Raw genomic sequence first — 19,036 nt, 5'->3', positions numbered from 1 at the left:
TGTTCCAGCTCCATTATTAGTAAGAAGACTTGATCTATAGCTCTGGCAAACACAGAAGGATCTGCCTCTTCCAACAGTCCACTGAGCTCTCCCAATACCATCCTATGTGACCGTAGCCCTCCACTCTTTATTTATTTACTCATGTTGCCTCTGTACCTGTATGGCTCCCCTTCTGCCCTTGAGTGCAGAAATGTCGTATTTGCTGCTGCAGCCCCAGCAAATATTGAGTTATCTACCATACCCGGCACAGGCTAATAAATGACCAATGAATGAACTAACAGAGACCTGCTGGCCCTTCAGTGGAAAAAAAGAAAAAAACAAACATTAAAAGCTTTTAAGATATAGAGTTCATACTACAGTCACTAAAAACTCTTCTGCCGGCAACTTTCAGTTCCTTCTCACCTGATCGGTATCTTTCATCCCTGGCTCCCCCAGATCGAGTTCGGTGGTACTTAGAAGGAGCAGAAGTTTGAGCTGCAGATGGAGCAGGTGTCTGGTTTCTATGTTCTTTCTGCACTGCTGAATCAGTTTCTAAAAAAGGAAGTTTGGAATATGGTTATCTGACAACAACAGTTAAAGTTTTCTGAGCACTTTATGAGATTCCCAAAACACCCTGAGGTAGCTATTATTATCCCACCTATCATAAATGATTAGAGAGCATCATATACACACATAAAAATGATGCAAAGACATTTGGGCTAAAAAATATAATCTTAGAGTTGTAACTGTCAACAGGTGTTGGGACAGAAATGGCAAGGAGATAAATGTAAAGTGAAAAGGCCATTCCAGAGATTCTAAGAATTGATGGGGTTGGGGAGGTGGGGGTCATTTGTACCTAATCTGCATAATGGTACAAAAGAATAGTTTGGGGAGCTTTAGCCTCCCCACCATAAGTTATTCCAAATAAAAGTGTCATTTAAGTAAAACTACGGTGTTTATTATGCAAACAGCTTCAAGTCAAGTCTACTGGCCCCTCTCCTTCAACTGGAGTCACTTCCCATTCCAGTAGCTGGCCTGTCCCCATTCTCTGACCTCTCAACATTTACTATCTTATCAGGAAGACAGAGAAGGGGGAAGCAGGTAAGATAATCAGAAGAAAAACACTGTAAGTTCTGATATTATACTGCTGGTTTTTTTCCCCCCTCAAATAGTATGAGCTCCTAGGTCCTATTTTTTAAAGTTATAGTAAGACCTTTTAACATTAAGATATAACGTTTTAATAAATTTACAAGTGTACAATACAGTAAACTCCAAGCATGATGTTGTAACAGATCTCTAGAACTTATTCATCTTTGCATAACTAAAACTTTTTAATAAATTCCATTAGCCAACAATATAGTACATCATTAATTTCAGATGCAGAGTTCAATAATTCATCAGTTGTATGTAACACCCAGTGCTCATCCCATCTCATGCCCTCCTTAACGCCCATCACCCAGTTACCCCATCTCCCATCCCCCTTCCCTCTCTTTCCCTCCAGCAACCCTCAGTTTGTTTCCTATGGTTAAGAATCTCTCATGGTTTGTTTTCCTCTCTGATGACTTCCCCATAACTGAAACTTTTTACCCACTGGGTAGCAATTCCCCATTTCCTCCCTCCCCCTAGCTTCCCCTCCTTCCTTGGCAACCACCATTCTACTCTGAGTATGATTGTTTTAGATTCCTCATAAAAGTGGAATCACATGGGGGCACCTGGGTGGCTCAGTGGGTTGGGCCGCTGCCTTCAGCTCGGGTCGTGATCTCAGGGTCCTGGGATCGAGTGCCGCATCGGGCTATCTGCTCAGTGGGGGGCCTGCTTCCCTCTCTCTTTCTCTCTCTGCCTGCCTCTCCACCTACTTGGGATTTCTCTCTGTCAAATAAATAAATAAAAATCTTTGGAAAAAAAAAGTGGAATCACATGGCATTTGTTCTTCTGTGACTGGCCTATTTCACCCAGCATCGTATCCTCCAGATTCATTCACGTTGTCACATATTGCAGGATTTTCTTTTTTTAAGGCATTTTAAATTTCCTAAATAGCACTTAATTGTGCCTAGCAAGGCATCTCACACACAGGAAATTACATGCCCACTACAGTAAGATGTCATTTATCCAGCGAATGCACTGCTCCAGATTGCAGGTGAGAATTAGTTTATAAAGTCAAGAAATAAAAAAGCAGACTGAAAGCACAGTGGTCTGGGGAGTATAAGCAGTAGTCCCACATACCTTATGAAGGCCAAGGGCATCACAGTACTACAGAAACTGAGCTCATCATGACAATGCCATATCATCTTTTAAAAATGGGACACCTGGGTGGCTCAGTTGGTTAAGCAGCTGCCTTCGGCTCAGGTCATGATCCCAGCATCCTGGGATCGAGTCCCACATCGGGCTCCTTGCTCATCAGGGAGCCTGCTTCTCCCTCTGCCTCTGCCTGCCTCTCTGTCTGCCTGTGCTCTCTCTCTCTCCCTCTCTCTCTGAAAAATAAAATCTTTAAAAAAAAAAAAATGGTTAGCATGCTAGAGAGACCATCTATAAGAGCTCCTGGAGACAGTCCCAGCTGAGCCCAACCCTGTACCTGTCCCTGCCAAGGCACTAGACATATGAGCGAAACCATCTTGGACCTTCTAGACTGGCCCATGAACCAGGTGAAAAGCACTGAGTGACCCTAAGTGGCAGCATGCGGAGCACAAAAATCACCCAACGGAGCCTGCCTAAAGTCCTGGCCCACAACATCGTAAGACAGAATTTAAAAAGTTTTTATTCTTTTAACGGTTAGCTTGTTTTTCATATACTGTTCTTAAGAAAGCAAGAAGAATATATTTTAGGATGATCTCCACTAAAGTGCTTTTATGGATCTAGAAATGTTTATTTTTTTATGGTTTCTGGCAGCTGAAAATTTTAATATAAAATGTATTAACTGAGCAGAACATTTTTTTTTAAGATTTTATTTATTTACTTGACAGAGACAGAGAGATCATAAGTAGTCAGAGAGGCAGGCAGAGAGAGAGGAGGAAGCAGGCTCCCTGCTGAGCAGAGAGCCCAATGCGGGGCTTGATCCCAGGACCCTGAGATCATGACCTGAGCCGAAGGCAGAGGCTTTAACCCACTGAGCCACCCAGGTGCCCCAGAACATATTTTAATACTGATATTTTGAAATGTAATATCTGGGATTGTAAACCTAAGGTGGTGTGTTTTTGTTTTTTTTTTCCAGATTTATTTATTTTAGAAAGAGAGAGAGAGAGAGAACATGCACGAGTGGGAAAGGCGGAGAGAATCTCAAGCAAACTCCCCACAGAGCACAGAGCCTGACATAGGGCTTGATCTCAGAACTCTGAGATCATGACCTGAGCTGAAATCAAGAGTTGGGTACTCAGGGGTGTTTGGGTGGCTCAGTCAGTTAAGCGTCTGTCTTCGGCTCAGGTCATGATCCCAGAGTCCTGGGATCAGGCCCCATATTGGGCTCCTTGCTGAAGGGGAAATCTGTTTCTCCCTCTACCCTCCCCACCTTCGCCCCCCACTCATGCTCTCTCTCTCTCACTCACTCTCTCTCTGTCTGAAATAAATAAAATCTTTAAAAAAAAAAGTTGGGTGCTCAACCAACTCCACCACCCAGGGGCCCCTGTAAATTGTACCTCAATTCTTTTGATAATACATTTCACAGAGAAGCTATACTGAACTCTTAATATTTTCATACCTCATTTCATTCTTAGTATACAAAGGAATTAACAAACTAGAGCCCATGTCTTTTTATTTTTATAAATAGTTTTATCAGAACATACCATGCTCATCTGTTTCTGTGCCGCCTATGGATGTTTTCACACTGTCAAGGCAGCACGGAGTAGCTGGGGCAGATACTTATGGTCCTCAAAGCCTAAAATACCTACTATCTCACCCTCTGCAGAAAAAGCTTACCAACTCTCGGTCTGTAATAACAAAAGCTAGTGGCTCAGTCGCGTGGCTCAGTCGGTTAAGTGTCCAACTCTTGATTTGGCTCAGGTCATGATCTTAGGGTCATCAGATTGAGCCCCACACTGGGCTCCATGCTGGGCATGCAGTCTGCTTAAGATTCTCTCTCTCCTTCTCCCTCTAACTACCCACCCCCACTGCTTGCTCCCTCTAAATATTAAAAAAAAAAAAAAAAAGGGTTTGTTTTGTGCTAGGCACTGTGCATTCAGAAGTTTTCACATATTATTTATTCCTCACAACAATCCTACAAAGTCAGCATTAACACTATCAACTTATTACAGAAAGATTATCAGAGACATGGATTATTTTATGCAAAGTCACAGAGCCAGGGGATGGCAGAGCCAGGATTCAAACACAGATCTGTCTAATCCCACTGGTTCTCAACCAGAAAAGTTATGAAAAGTCTCCCTAGACTGTTAGGAGGGAAGTAATCAGAATTAATAATATAGTTTAGGAATATCTAAATGCTTCAGGATTTACAGTCAGCAGCTAGATAATAGTTCTTAAAAAAAAAATCTTAAAAAAAAATCAATTGCCTTCATTTACAAGATTCTGCAAAAAGCCTCTCCAATAAAGTTTTCAGCCATTCATTAGAGAAATCATTTAAAACATATGCCAATTAACTTCAGGAAACAAAAAACAGAAAGGGACTATTTTTATTTATATTGTCAGATGATCTGTACAGGAAGGAAATCAGGTAAGTACACATGAGCTACTTTGCCTGTAAATATGCATAGAGAAAATGGTTTAGCTTAGAGCACTAAGTTTAAAACACTAGTTTTGTATTACTTTGGAGGGGGTGTCACAGTGAATCTATATATGAATAACCCATCACTGATTACTTTTTAAATTAAATAAGTAGATTTGCTAGGACAGACCAAACCACCCTAAGAAACATGGAGCTTCTACCTTAAGATAGCTAATAATCCAAAGGATGAAAAGCATGAACATAATTTCACAAAGGATGAACACCAAAGGTTTATGTATTCTTTACCATTCCTCTCACTTTTGTTTTTACTTTGTATTCTTCAATGTAATTATTTAAGAGAGAGAAAATAATATAGGTTAAAGAATAAAAATTGTTTCAGAGAAATGACAGGACAGTGATAAGGGAATAGGGAGTTGATACATTTGTTTGAGGAAAAATGCAAGAGAACAAATATTTCTACCCAGGATTATCTAGCATTATCAGAGATCAAACCACAAGGAAATGTAACACAAATACAGACATCTGATGAGAACTGAGAGTCTGAGAGTCAGATGACACTTAGCAAGAGATCTACTGAGCTGGTACCAAAAAAAAAAAAAAGCCTCACAATACACCATTTACCAAGCAACATTACTATGATGCTCTGCTATGTTTATTTCAGTTCTCCCAGGAATTTAGTCATCCAAGCAGACCAGGTCCCTTTTGGGTCTAAAACCATGACAGTCATCTTGTAGCTTGTAAGAAGTGAAACCAGAAGGTCAATTTGCAGTGTCAATAAGTGGCTAACAGGTTTGTTCAATGAGCATTTCTCAGGTGCCCATGAAGCACAATGCCACAGAAGCATGGATTTCTGACAAAGTAACCTGGGCTCAAATGTTTAAAAGAAGGTATAGAAAGAAAGAAAGAAAGAAAGAAAGAAAGAAAGAAAGAAAGAGAGAAAGAACAAATGAACAAACTAAGAGAAAAGAAAAAGAGTAAAATGAATTTTTAGAAATTGAATCACTTTAAGTATAACTGGGGAGTTTAACAATGAAATTGTAGATAATCCTTATTTTTCCTTAAGTAATCTCTAATCCAACTTGAACTCACGATCCTAAAATCAAGAGTCACATGACTGTACCAGCCAGGCACCCCCTGTAGATAATCCTTTTAAATATAAATAATTAGTCTCCAATTTATATGAATTTTATAAATTTTTATCCCCATGAACCAGAGTTTATCTTTTAAAATATAATACTTACAAATATATTTATACGTGCACTGAAAAAACTGGAAGCAAATATAGTAAAATGTTAACAGCAATTATCTCTAGAGGATGAGATTTTTAATGTTTTATGTATTTTTCCATAGGCTTTACTGGGATGCTATAATTTAGAAAAATTATCTTTTTCAAAATATAAAAATAACAAGTGTTCACTACAGAATACCAAGGAAATAGTTAAGTGTAAAGAAGAAAATAAAAATGATACTGGATCTTAATTCAAAGGTCATACCACACAGAATAGATTCTGACCAAAATAATTTGAAATAATATCCAGTTTTTAGCTTCTTTAGATAAATTATGACTCTATAAGCAGATTTTCCAATCTTCTAAAATCAGTTGCCTCAAAAAACAAAATAAGTTGCCTCCTTTTCTAAAAGTAACTGATAAATCAATACAAATTTGGAGGTGAGAGGGAGGAAACTATGACCTGGTTGGATTAAAAGAACTATGGAGGTCTATTCCTACCTTCGCTTACTTGACAGGGCAACACTTTGTCTTGGAAGGGGGCAGGAAACAGTGTACCTCAGGTCTCCTCAAAGACAAGAGGGGAGGGTCAGGGAACACAGGAGAACAGCACATGCAACATCAGCGGGACAGGCAAGATGCTGCTTCAAGATGAATCATTCCCAGGGCCAGGGTTTCACACTCTTAAGAGATCTCAGGAGATACCTGGGGCCTGAAAACAGAGACTTCTACACTTTGAATAAGATGTGTACAGTTTCACTAGCATAGTAAGAAACTAAAAGCAAGGATAGAATTCCCTACACGTATCAACATAATAAGGTATTACACACCACAAAAAGATGAAAAATATGCTGACTCAGCAGACATGTGACTCAGTCGAAATGAAATAATGTCAAGTGATAAAAGAACACAAAATATCATGTCCATAAGATGATTAGAACTGTAAAAACTACTTCTCTGCAACTTATAAGGACCAAATAGGACATAAAATCCCTTAAGTAATGGTGGGATACTCTAGTTCTTCACCATTTCCTTCTATTGTCTACAGAGTCACATATAAATCAAAGTAATTTTATTTTATTTTTTTTTAAGATTTTATTTATCTATTTGTCAGAGACAGAGGGAGAGAGAGTGAGCGAGCACAGGCAGACAGAGAGGCAGGCAGAGGCAGAGGGAGAAGCAGGCTCCCTGCCGAGCAAGGAGCCCGATGTGGGACTCGATCCCAGGACAATGGGATCATGACCTGAGCCGAAGGCAGCCACCCAACCAACTGAGCCACCCAGGAGTCCCAAATCAAAGTAATTTAAAAAAAAAAACAGTAAATAGGGTGCCTGGGTGGCTCAGTGGTTAAGCCTCTGCCTTCAGCTCAGGTCATGATCCCAGGGTCCTAGGATCGAGCCCCGCATCAGGCTCTATGCTCAGCAGGGAGCCCGCTTCCTCCTCTCTGTCTGCCTCTCTGCCTACTTGTGATCTCTGTCTGTCAAATAAATAAAAATAAATTAAAAAAAAAACAGTAAATAAAGATACATACTGGAACAAGAGCTGTGGATCTCACAAATCAAGTATTCTGCAAAACTTCTAAATTCAAGTGTGAACCTACTTTAGAAACACAGGAAACAGTAACTCGCTGATTATTACACCGCGATTGTCCGTTTGAGTTGTTGACATTTTGGTCAGTTGTACAAAATAGCCACTAGGGGTCGCTATTATGTTTAAATAATGATGTTACCAATAAATTGAAAACCACAAATTTTTTATTTCCTCTACAACACTGAGCCTTCCTTCTCAATGATAAACATGTACACGATTTATTCCTCTTTGACAAAGACAGTCTTCCATGATGCCATTGTCTGAACACAGTAACAGCGACGACTTGAAAAAGCAGCTGATATTTACCAGTATAAAACTATGAAAAACTTCCATTCAGGAAGATGGAAGAAAACCAACCTTAGCTTCTTATCTTCCAACTCTGCCTATGAGTTAGCAGATATTCTTAGCTGTAAGGTAAGAGAGTAAAGCAGGATGGGCTCTGAGAACCAAGTAACGTAATAATTCAACCTTTTAGAGTAAACAGAGCAGACATGCTCACTGGTTTTGGTGCTGGTGTACAGAAAAGAAATTAAATGACTGATCACCACTTCATGTATATCTTTTACACCAGGTATGGGCTGAGAAGGAAAAGAACCAGTCTCTCCCAACCCACAGGATGGGCAATTTAGTTTGTATTATAATTTCGGGGAAGGTCTGCTAAGAGGGGATACTGATACAGGCTTTAGTAAGGTAGAGAGAAGGAAAAGTCACTTTCTACAAAAGCATGGTATTTGTCGCAGTCCAGAAAGGGAGAAAAACCTTGACTGTCGGGGAAAGTGAAAGAGATGGAGTGATACAAAACAAGGCTGGAAGAAAAGCTGGGTCAGTTCACTTCTACTAAGTCGAAAGAGTGGTCTTTGAAGGGATTTAAACAGGAAATGACAGAATAACAATGATTATAACATTTCTATGGCTCTTTAAACTTTCATGACACCATCTCATTGTATATTCCCAATAACATTATCTGATAAGCACCATTAAGGAAGCAGGATGCCCATAACAGATTACATTTATTTTTCTGTACTGAGAGAATGTCAGTAATCCCCTTGAATTATTATAAATAGAGCCTCCACTCCCACATCGTGCAAGAAAGGTGGGTGAGGGTACAGTGAATCACTTGGGGAACCTTCCCTTTGGAGCTTAAGTAACCCAATCTCCCCACCCTGACCCAGCCACCTTGCTGAAAGCCTGCCTTAAAGGATAGGTGATTAACCTTACTGGGTGGGGAAAGGAAGGGAAGAATGAGAATGTTTGCATTTGGAGTCTGTTAAAGGGGCCACCTGCCTGATTCCTAGGGGTGGATTCTGGGAGAAAGGGGAGTTAGAGCTTCTGGGTCTGTGAAGTGGCAGGTATCTGCATAGATCCTGACCTAGAGCTCCCCAGGCCACCTGGCTTCAGGAAAGTGGATGAGCTCGGAGCTGGAAGAGTACAATAGCAAGAGTTCTGCCCTGAAACTTTGAGAGGGCTACCCTGGCTGAGCTGAGCAGAGTCTGGGCTCCTCCATCCAGAAAACATGCTTAGCAGCGAGTCGGTACTACTGGTCACCAAGTGAGGACCAGTATTCAAAAGCACCCCATGAGGCACTGAAAAGCAGCAGCTGACTGTGGGCTCTTCCTTTTTAGGTGTGGAAACTGCACTGACTACCTCTCTTTCTGCACTAGCTATATCCCAGGGGGCTCTTGAACAATTCAGAGAAGCCCCCTGAGGAAGATAGTGGACTTCCTTCTGATAAGGAATGTGGGAACAGATACGACTGCAGTACGTGTGTGTGCACTCCAGACTGTAATCTATCCAAGCCTAGCAAGTGAAAGCTCAGAACTGGGGCTGGAATACAAAACTCCATGTTCTTTACATTAGGATGTGACCCTCACTTGGGAAGGAACTTTTAAATCAAAATGGAATGGATAAAATAAAATAGATTCCACCCCCGACCCTCAAACACACAAAGAAACATACTACCTACTTAACATTTATATAGCTAGAAATGTTCTGGAGCATTCCAAATGCCATACCTAATTTCAACAGCTGGTTTTAAGTTCACGTCCCTTTGAATTTCCACAGTTTGTTGTTGAGAACTCTCTTACAATGCTTAGTTTACTAAGCTTTTTTTTACAATCCTCATTTGTATACCTGTCTTATCTCTCCTATACAGTATAAATAACTTGAGGTCAGAGTCTAGTCTTAACTCATCTTGTATCTCTTGTAGTAACCAGCTCTGGGTCTCATTGTATGCACACCCACAGTTTTGTCTAAAATAAGTAATTAAGATCTTGTCTGTCTCCTCAGCTCCATCAATGATAGTGAGCGACTGGGAAAAACAAAGACAAAAGTGGAGAGATACCAATTTTAAAGCACATGGTCAAATGTTAATCTGAAAGGCCTGCTTATTTGTGTATCTTCAAGCTATACAAGTTTTTTTTATTTTTTTTTTTAAGATTTTATTGATTTGACAGGGGGAGAGTCACAAGGAGACAGAGAGGGGGAAGTAGGCTCCCCACTGAGCAGAGAGCCCTATGGATGGCTGGATCCCAGGACCCTGAGATTACAACCTGAGCCGAAGGCAGAAGCTTAACCCACTGAGCCACCCAGGTGCCCCAAGCTATGCAAGTTTTATGCAAAAAATTAAAAAAAAAAGCCTCTCAATTTTCATACTTACGCATGGTCATTAAGAAAAACAAGGTCGTAAACTGATGGTTAGATGGTTACCAGATGGGATGTGGGGGCGGGAAGTGAAATAGGTGACGGGGATTAAGGAGTGCACTTGTCCTGACGAGAACACTAGGTGATTAAAATAAAAATAAAAAAAAAAGAGACAGAGAAAGAGAGAAAGAAAGAAAGAAAGAAAAACAGGGTCACAGACTATCCACAAGAGGGGTTATCAGAGGCTTCAGAGAGACAGCATACAACACAGGGGGTTTTTTGGTCGTATACAGGCATATACAATCTCAAATGCAGGACTGAATGGAAAAGAACAGTGATGAAAGGGGTGTGGAGCCGCAGGCAAAGGCAGCATGTGGATACAGACTGGAATACGGGTGAGCAAATACCCTCTAGCAAAATAAGCAGCCATCACAAAAGAAATCCAAGTTTGGGGAAAGTCTCTGGGTTACCAGAGTCTCTCTTTATTTATTTATTTATTTATTTATTTGACACAGAGAGAGAGAGATCACAAGTAGGCAGAGAGGCAGGCAGAGAGAGAGGAGGAAGCAGGCTCCCTGCTGAGCAAAGAGCCCCTAACATCATTTTGTTTTTTTACTTTTTAAACTTATTTATTTATATTTTACTGTATTTTATAATTTTATCTTACTTTTTTCCTCATAATAAGTGTGTTCTTTTTAATCCATATCCGTTGTTTCTCCCAACCCCCCATCCACCACCCCTCTGGTAACCATCAGTTTGTTCTCTATAGTTAAAAACCTGTTTCTTGCTTTGTGTGTGTGTGTCTCTCTCTCTCTTTTTTAAATCTCTGCTCATTTGTTTTCTTTCTTAAATTCCACACAAGTGAGATCATATGGTATTGGTCTTTCTCTGACTTATTTCACTTAGCAGTATACTCTCTAGCTCCATCCATGTTGTTGCAAATGGCAAGTTTTCATTCTTTTTATAGCTGAATAATATTCCTTTGTGTATACATACCACCTCTTCTATATCCATTCATCTATCGCTGGACACTTGGGCTACTTCCAAAGTTTGGCTATTGTAAATAATGCTGCAATAAGCATAGGAGTGCATGTATCCTTTTGAGTTAGTGTTTTTGTATATTTTGGGTAAATACCCAGGAGTGCAATTCCTGGATCCTAGGGTAGTTCCCCTTTTAATTTTTGCGGAACCCTCATACTGTCTTTCACCATGGCTGCCACAGTTTGCATTCCCACCAAAGTGCAAGAGTGTTCCTTTTTCTCCACAACCTCACCAATGCCTGTTATTTCCTTTGGTTTTGATTTTAGCCATTCTGACAGGTGTGAGGTTATAGCTCACTGTAGTTTTTTGATTTGCATTTCCCTGTTGATGGGTGGTGATGTTGAGCATCTCTTCATGTGTCTGCCAGCCATCTGGATGTCTTCTTTGGAAAAATGCCTTTTCACGTCTTCTGCCCATTTTTAATTGGATTATTTGGGTTTTGGTATTGAGATAGAGCAGTTTTTCATATATTTTGGATACTAAACCTTTATCAGGTCATTTACAGATATTTTCTCCCATTCAGAAGACTACCATTTCCTTCACTGGGCAAAACCTTTTTATTTTTATATAATCACAATAGTTCATTTTTGCTTTTATTTAACTTGCCTCAGGAGACATATCTAGAAAAATGTTGCTATGGCCAAAGTCAGAGAGATTACTGTCTGTGTTCTCTTCGAGGATTTTTTATGGTTTCAGCTCACATTTACCTCTTCAATCCATTTTGAATTTATTTCTAGGTATGGTGAAAGAAAATGGTCCAATTTCATTCTTTTGCATGTTGCTGTCCAGTTTTCCCAACACCACTGTTGAAGAGACTTTTTCCAAAGAAGATCTTTTCAAATCGTATTTTCAGTTCTCATGTGTTGAAGATTAATTGACCATATAATTGAGGGTTTATTTCTGGGTTTTCTATTCCATTCCTTTGATCTATGTGTCTAATTTTATGCCAGTACCATACCGTCTTAATTACTACCGCTTTGTAATATAACTTGAAATCTGAATTGTGATACTTCCACAGTTTCTCTTTTTCGAGATTTCTTTGGCTAATCAAGGTCTTCTGTGGTTCCAAACAAATTTTGGGACTGTTTTCTAGTGCTGTAAAAAATGCTGTTGGTATTTTTAATTGGGGTTCCACTGAATCTGTAGATTGTTTTAACAAAATTTGCTCTTCTGGCCCATAAGCATGGAGTAGCTTTCCATTTCTTTGTATCATCTTGAATTTCTTTCATCAGTTTTATAGTTTTCAGAGTACTTTTACCTCTTTGGTTAAGTTTATTCCTAGATATTTCATTGGTTTTGTGCACTTATAAATGGGACTCCTGGGGTGCCTGGGTGGCTCAGTGGGTTAAAGCCTCTGCCTTCGGCTCAGGTCATGATCCCATGACGCTGGGATCGAGCCCAACGGGCTCTCTGCTCAGCAGGGAGCCTACCTCTTCCTCTCTCTCTGCCTGCCTCTCTGCCTACTTGTGATCTCTGTCTGTCAAATAAATAAAATCTTAAAAAAAAAAAGGGATTCCTAATTTCACTTTCTGCTGCTCCATTATTAGTGTATAGAAATGCAACAGATTTATATACACTGATTTTGTATCATACTCATTTATCGGTTCTAGTAGTTTTTTGGAGGAGTCTTGAGGGTTTTCTATAGTATCATGTCATCTGTGAGCAGTGAGTTTTACTTCTTCCTTACCAATTTGGATTGCTTTTATTTCTTGTCTTTTTTTTTCTTTTTGAAGATTTTATTTCTTTATTTGACCGAGAGATAGAGAGTATACAAGTAGACAGAGTGGCAGGCAGAGGGAGAGGGAGAAGCAGGCTCCAGGTTAAGCAGGGAGCTCGATGTGGGGCCCGACCCCAGAACCCCAGGATCATGACCTGAGCCGAAGGCAGACGCCCAACCAACTGAGCCACCCAGGCGCCCCTCCTTTTATTTCTTTATGTTGTCTAACTGCTGTGGCTAGGACTTCCAGTATTACGATGAATAAAAGTGGTGGGAGTGGGCATCCTTATCTTGTTCCTAGTAATATTACTTTGAAACATATAAAATAAAACTTGACAGAACTTCAAGGAAAACTGATAAACACATGGTCACGGTAAAGATTTTTTAAATATATTTCTATTAGAAATAATAGATCAAATAGTCAAGACGTTACCAAGAATAGAAAAGATCTGAAAAACACAATTAACTTCTTTGATTAATGGGCCAAATCATCCATTCAAGAAATAAAACACACACAGATGAGTTACAGAAATTTACCAAATCCTAGCCACATCTTAACAAATAACAAAGACTTGATTTTGTCAGACATGTTTTCTGACCACAGTGAAATTAAGGAACACTGATCTCAAGAAAGAAGGCAGAAGAAAATCGAAGCATCCAACTCAGAAAATTTAGAAAGAATACAAAAGACTAAACAAAGAGTTTAAGGAAGGAAATACACATAGAAACTGAAAATAATAAAGCAGAAAATAAAGACATACTTAAAAAGGTTCAACCACCTGGGTGGCTCGGTGGGTTGAGCCTCTACCTTCAGCTCGGGTCATAATCTCAGGGTCCTGGGATCGCTCCCTGCTGAGCAGAGAGCCTGCTTTCCCCTCTCTCTGCCTGCCTCTCTGCCTACTTGTGGTATCTTTCTCTGTCAAATAAGTAAATAAAATCTTTTAAAAAGGGGGGGGGGCTCAACAAATGGGGTGCCTGGCTGTGTAGATGGTTGGGCACTGGACTCTGGTTTCAATTCAGAATCAGCTCAGGATCGTAAAACAAGCCTCCAGTCAAGCCCCATATCCAGCTCCGTGCTGAGCACAGAGTCTGCCTGAGACTCTCTCTCCCTCTCCCCTTGCCCCCTCCCTCCTATGCTCTCTCTCTCAAATAAATAAATCTTTTAAAAAGGGGGGGGGGCTTCAACAAAATCAAAAGCTTATTCTTTTTTTTTTTAATATTTTATTTATTTATTTGACAGAGAGAAATCACAAGTAGATGGAGAGGCAGGTAGAGAGAGGGAGGGAAGCAGGCTCCCTGCTGAGCAGAGAGCCCGATGCGGGACTCGATCCCAGGACCCCGAGATCATGACCCGAGCCGAAGGCAGCGGCTTAACCCACTGAGCCACCCAGGTGCCCCTCTTTTTTTTTTTTTTTTAAAGATTTTATTTATTTATTTGACAGACAGAGATCACAGGTAGGCAGAGAGGAAGGCAGAGAGAGGAAGGGAAACAGGCTTCCTGCTGAGCAGAGAACCCCGATGCGGGGCTCGATCCCAGGACCCTGGGATCATGACCCGAGCCAAAGACAGAGGCCTCAACCCACTGAGCCACTCAGGCTCCCAAAAGCTTATTCTTTGATAAGACAAACTTCTGAGAAGGTCATCAAGAGAAAAAAAGAGTTACAAGTAGACAACGTAAACAAGCAGAGGCTTTAAAAAGAAAGGGAACATTGCGAGTAACTTAGTAAATTTGAAAATGTATACAAAATACATGATTTCCTAGAAAAAAATTAAACTTGCCAAAAGTGAAGAAAAAGAAAACTGACAGAACTTGGTGAAAGACAAGAGATGGGGAATGGAGGACATGCTGCGGATGTTTTTTAAGACTCTATATGCATTGGGTTTTCAGGTGTGGGTTCAATTTACTCAGAAGGAGAAAACTAGAAGAAAAACACAAGAGCAGGCTGATGTCACTATAGCTGGATTTTGTTTTAATTTTTTGTTTTGCATGTGTACATGTTGGCAGTGGTGGTAGGGACGGTGTATGGAAGTCACTGATTTAACAGATATGTTGAAAAGGAGGCTCTGTTAAGTTATGTAAATGGAAATCTTAAGTGCGCAGTTGGATCTACGAGTCAGGAGCTTAGGACAGATTTGAGGTGAAGATACATATTTTGGATTTAGCTGTTTCTAAACGATAATTAAAGCCACAGGTATGGCTGAAATGCTGTGGGCGATACAGCACTGGTTCTCAACGTGTGGTGTCTGGATCAGTAACCTCAACTTCACCTGGAGGTTTAACAGAAACACAAATTCCCAGTACCCTCCCTGGACTTCTTGAATCAGAAACCCTGAGAATGAGGTCTTTCAATTTGTATACCAACAAGCCCTCCAGTGACCACGATGCAGGCTGCCATGTGTGAGTTACTGCTATAGAGTGCGACATCAAGAGGGCCTGGGGCCTTGTCTTGAGAACTCCAACACTTAACAGAGGAGAATGAGCCTGCAAGGATGACTAGGAGGCAACAGAAGGAGGAGAGTAAGAAAACGAAGAGAGAGTTTCAAAAGGAGTGTTTCAAGAGGTTAGAGTGGCAACTTCTGTGATGTCACTTAAAATAGTTCTTGAAGGGACTGGAACTGGCTGAGAAGTGAGTGGAGATGACAAAATAGAGACGGCTTAGAGCAGTTTGATGATAAAGGGGAAGCAGACAGAGTTAAGATGGAAGAGGCTGACAAGGGAGGATTTTTTTTAACAGAGCAGTTAACAGGCATGATGGACTGCTGAGGGAATAATCTGGGTGAGAGGGACAGAGCAAGCGTACAAGAGAGACGGGAACTGACAGCAATAGCAATGGCACACTTAAGGGATGGGGCAGCTGTCTCCATCAGCACGGGGAGCGTCTTATTTACAGTCTTTGGAATTGCTAGCTAGGATAATAAAAGCAGGCCAACTTTTTGTTGGCTTTATTATTGTTTTTTGTTTTTTTTAAAGATCTTATTTATTTGACAGGGAGAGAGACTGCATGCACAAGCAGGGGGAGTGGTGGAGGGAGAGGGATGAGCAGGAAGCCTGATGCGGGGCTCCATCTCAGAACTCTGGGATCATGACCTGAGCCGAAGGCAGACGTTTAATTGACTGAGCCACTCAGGCGCCTCCTATTATTGCTTTTTTAATTGTTACAGATACTGCACCCCTTACTGCCTCTACCAGGGCTGGCCTACTTCCACTGTCCTGCCTTTGGATGATAATATAAAGTTTCTGAAAAGTGAAGAGGGAACAGGATCCAAAGCACAGGTGGAATGACTGGCCTTGGATAAGGGAAACAGATTACCTTTTTAAAAACCAGAAGGAACGACGTAAACATGATGGGCATGGATGTGGTAAGTCTCAAGTTTGGTAGCCGGAAGGTGAAGGAGCTACTCTTAAATGGCTCCTATTCTCCCCATGAGGTCATCTGCAAGACCCTTCCTACTGTGAGAAGGCTATAATCCCTTCTCTTGACCTACTGCAGTTAAACGTCTGATTTGCACTCAGTGAATGAATTTCCGTTTGTGATTTGGCTCCCCCTGTAGGCCTATCCATGGGGCAAGAATGAGCTGATCACATAGACTTGAGTATGTCTCAATGGTTTCTCATAGTTAACTGATAAACTGTTTTTGTTTTTGTTTTTGTTTTTTGTTTTAAGATTTTATTTATTTGGGTGCCTGGGAGGTTCAGTCAGTTAAGCATCTGGCTTTGGCTAAGGTCATGATCTCAGGCCTCTGGGATGGAGCCCTGCATCAGGCTCTCTGAGGCAGGGGAGAGTCTGCTTCTCCCTCTGGTTCTGCCCTTCCTCTCATCCCATGCTGTCTCTCTTTCTCAAATAAATAAAACCTTTTTTTTTTTTTTTTAAAAAAAAAGGTTTTATTTATTTGAGAGACAGAGAGAGCATGGGATGAGAGGAAGAATAAGCTTTTGATTTTGTTGAACCCTTTTTTAAAAAATATTTTATTTATTTGAGAAAGAGAAAGCATGAAAATGGAAGAGGTGCAGAGGAAGAGGGAAAAACAGACTACCTGTTGAGCAGGGAGCACGATGTGGGGCGATCCCAGGATCCAGGAACTATGACTTGAGCCGAAGGCAGAAGACATTTAACCCGACTAAGCTACCTGGGTGCCCCGATAAACTGATTTTTGAACATGATTTGGCATCTGTGTAGCCTGACTAAAGATTAACAAAACATAGTCCTTTTTTATATTGAGTCCTATTTCTTGGTTCTATTTCTTATTGAGTTATTATCTCAGGATCCAACTGCTTTTGCACAAAGTCAATAAAGTAAATCCCTGACCCTACAGAGGCATGAGCCAGATCCACATTTAAGCAGCCAGAGTACTCCTCTTCTCTGTCATGCCTTGCTCAGCAAATGCTGGCTTTTCATTAGCTGTCACTGGCCCAATTTCTACCTCTTCTTTCTCAAGTCCTTTTGACATCTATCTGTTCATTAAGATATTTTAAATTGGCTGTCACTGCACTGACCTACTAGTTTTTGTAGGGAGGAATTTCCAAGAATAAAGTAGGAAATAAAATGAGGACCTCAGTGAAATATATTGATATGTCACCACTATTCATTTTCTTATTCTATTATTCATTCAGTATTTACAGACCATATACCCTGTGCAAGGCTTAATGTTAGAACAGTGGGGAAAACCAAGTCCTCAAGGTATTTATAACCCAGAAATAAAAGCAATTAGCTCCCCAAAGAAGAGGCTTGAGGAAATGGGACTTTGACTACAAAGGAGAAATTAGAAATAAAGAAAAAATTCTTTATAGTAGAAGTGATTAAAGCAGAAATAGATTATCAAAGGAAATCCTCAAATCTGAGTAACTTTAAAAAAATATGACTTAGAGACAGACAGCCTTGCCTATAGGCAAAGGTTACAGCAAGCTCTCTGGAATTAAGCACACCATGACTCAGGACTTTCTGACATATAAAGAACCTACCATCTCTTTGCAGAAGGAATAAGGGAATCAACAGAGAAGTTTATTAGGGTTCTTACCCCCATATCCTCAAGTATTGCAATCCTTGAGCTTCCCTGCAATACTTAATCTGTCCTTCCTTTTTATCTTTGCTGCCCTTGCTCCTCTCCTCCAGTTTGTGCTCAGGCAAGATGTGGTTTTTCCGTGACCTGGAATTTTCTGCCATTGAATCATGTCAGCTATGCACATACACGCTACCACCCAAGCTCTGTGTAAATGATTTGATGACTTAGGTATTTTAAAAGTGCCTAGCACACAGCAGATGTTCAATTAAGATTCATTTCCTCCTTTCTTTCCTTCCGTTTTTCTCTCCCTCATGGCGAGAAAGGGAGGGAAAAAACAGGAACCAACAAAAGACAGATCTTCTGTTAAGATAGCATTCTTTGGGGTAAAAATACTGAAAAGGTTTAAACCACTTCTCATTGCCTACCTTGTGTCTGCGGGATGTAGGGAGACAGGAGTTTTGACCTTTTCTTTTCGTATCCCTTCTGTGTGATGTCCCCTAAAATAGCAAGAAACAGAAATAGGTTATGCATTATTCTTACTCTGTGGTTGTTCACTGTAAAAATAAAATTAATTACAGAGTGTTACAGAATTACCACATAGAGAGTAGAGGGAAAAAAATGTATAGTTCTTTGCCAAGGATTTTGCTATGTGTGATTTCCCACCGTCTTGGAGCTGACTTCTTGTGGAAAATTGTAGGGCTTCTCTCCACACCAGTCTAGCAGAGCAATATGCTGCATACCATGTCAGAGATTCCCGAGTTCCTAGGCACCCCTCGTTTCCCTGGTATTTACGACAGACCAAAAGGAATGCTGCAAGGCTGGCAGACAAATGGTCTCTCTGAAGTTTCAGTCTGACCACATGAATACAACTGATACAGGAGGTACTCAGCTCTATTGCTATCTGGAACCACATAAAATAAAAAATCTAGTTCAGGGGAGAAGTCAAGGTTCAGGCACTGGGATGGGATATCCATAGGCCTTTCTGCATCCTAGTACCTATGCTTGAACCAGGGTTGGAATTCCCGTATTCTCTCCCTTTGGTTCACTGGTTTGTATTATTTATGTACCTGGATGTCTTACAAGGTTAAATTTCTAAAAAAGTATACACAAAGGACAAGTATACATGCAACAAATGCAACAAGAATGAGCTGATTTACAGAAGAAAAAA

The 19,036-nt window shown here is 40.5% G+C and overlaps 1 protein-coding gene across 3 annotated transcripts in view; it reads right to left on the bottom strand.

Annotated features, from left to right (window-relative positions):
- DIP2B (disco interacting protein 2 homolog B) overlaps positions 1 to 19,036 on the bottom strand; it is a 222,118-nt gene that overhangs the window by 96,283 nt on the left and 106,799 nt on the right. For all 3 annotated transcript variants that reach the window (XM_044226282.1, XM_044226280.1, XM_044226281.1), the window contains exons 2-3: positions 18,294 to 18,365; positions 403 to 531 (exon numbers count right to left, since the gene is read on the bottom strand). In XM_044226282.1, the coding sequence (XP_044082217.1) occupies positions 403 to 531; positions 18,294 to 18,365 (201 nt within the window). The remainder of the gene's footprint in view (positions 1 to 402; positions 532 to 18,293; positions 18,366 to 19,036) is intronic.

The sequence above is a fragment of the Neovison vison genome, chromosome 12, assembly GCF_020171115.1.
Source record: "Neovison vison isolate M4711 chromosome 12, ASM_NN_V1, whole genome shotgun sequence".
NCBI lineage: Eukaryota > Metazoa > Chordata > Mammalia > Carnivora > Mustelidae > Neogale > Neogale vison.
This window is presented reverse-complemented; position numbering and strand designations above follow the sequence as displayed.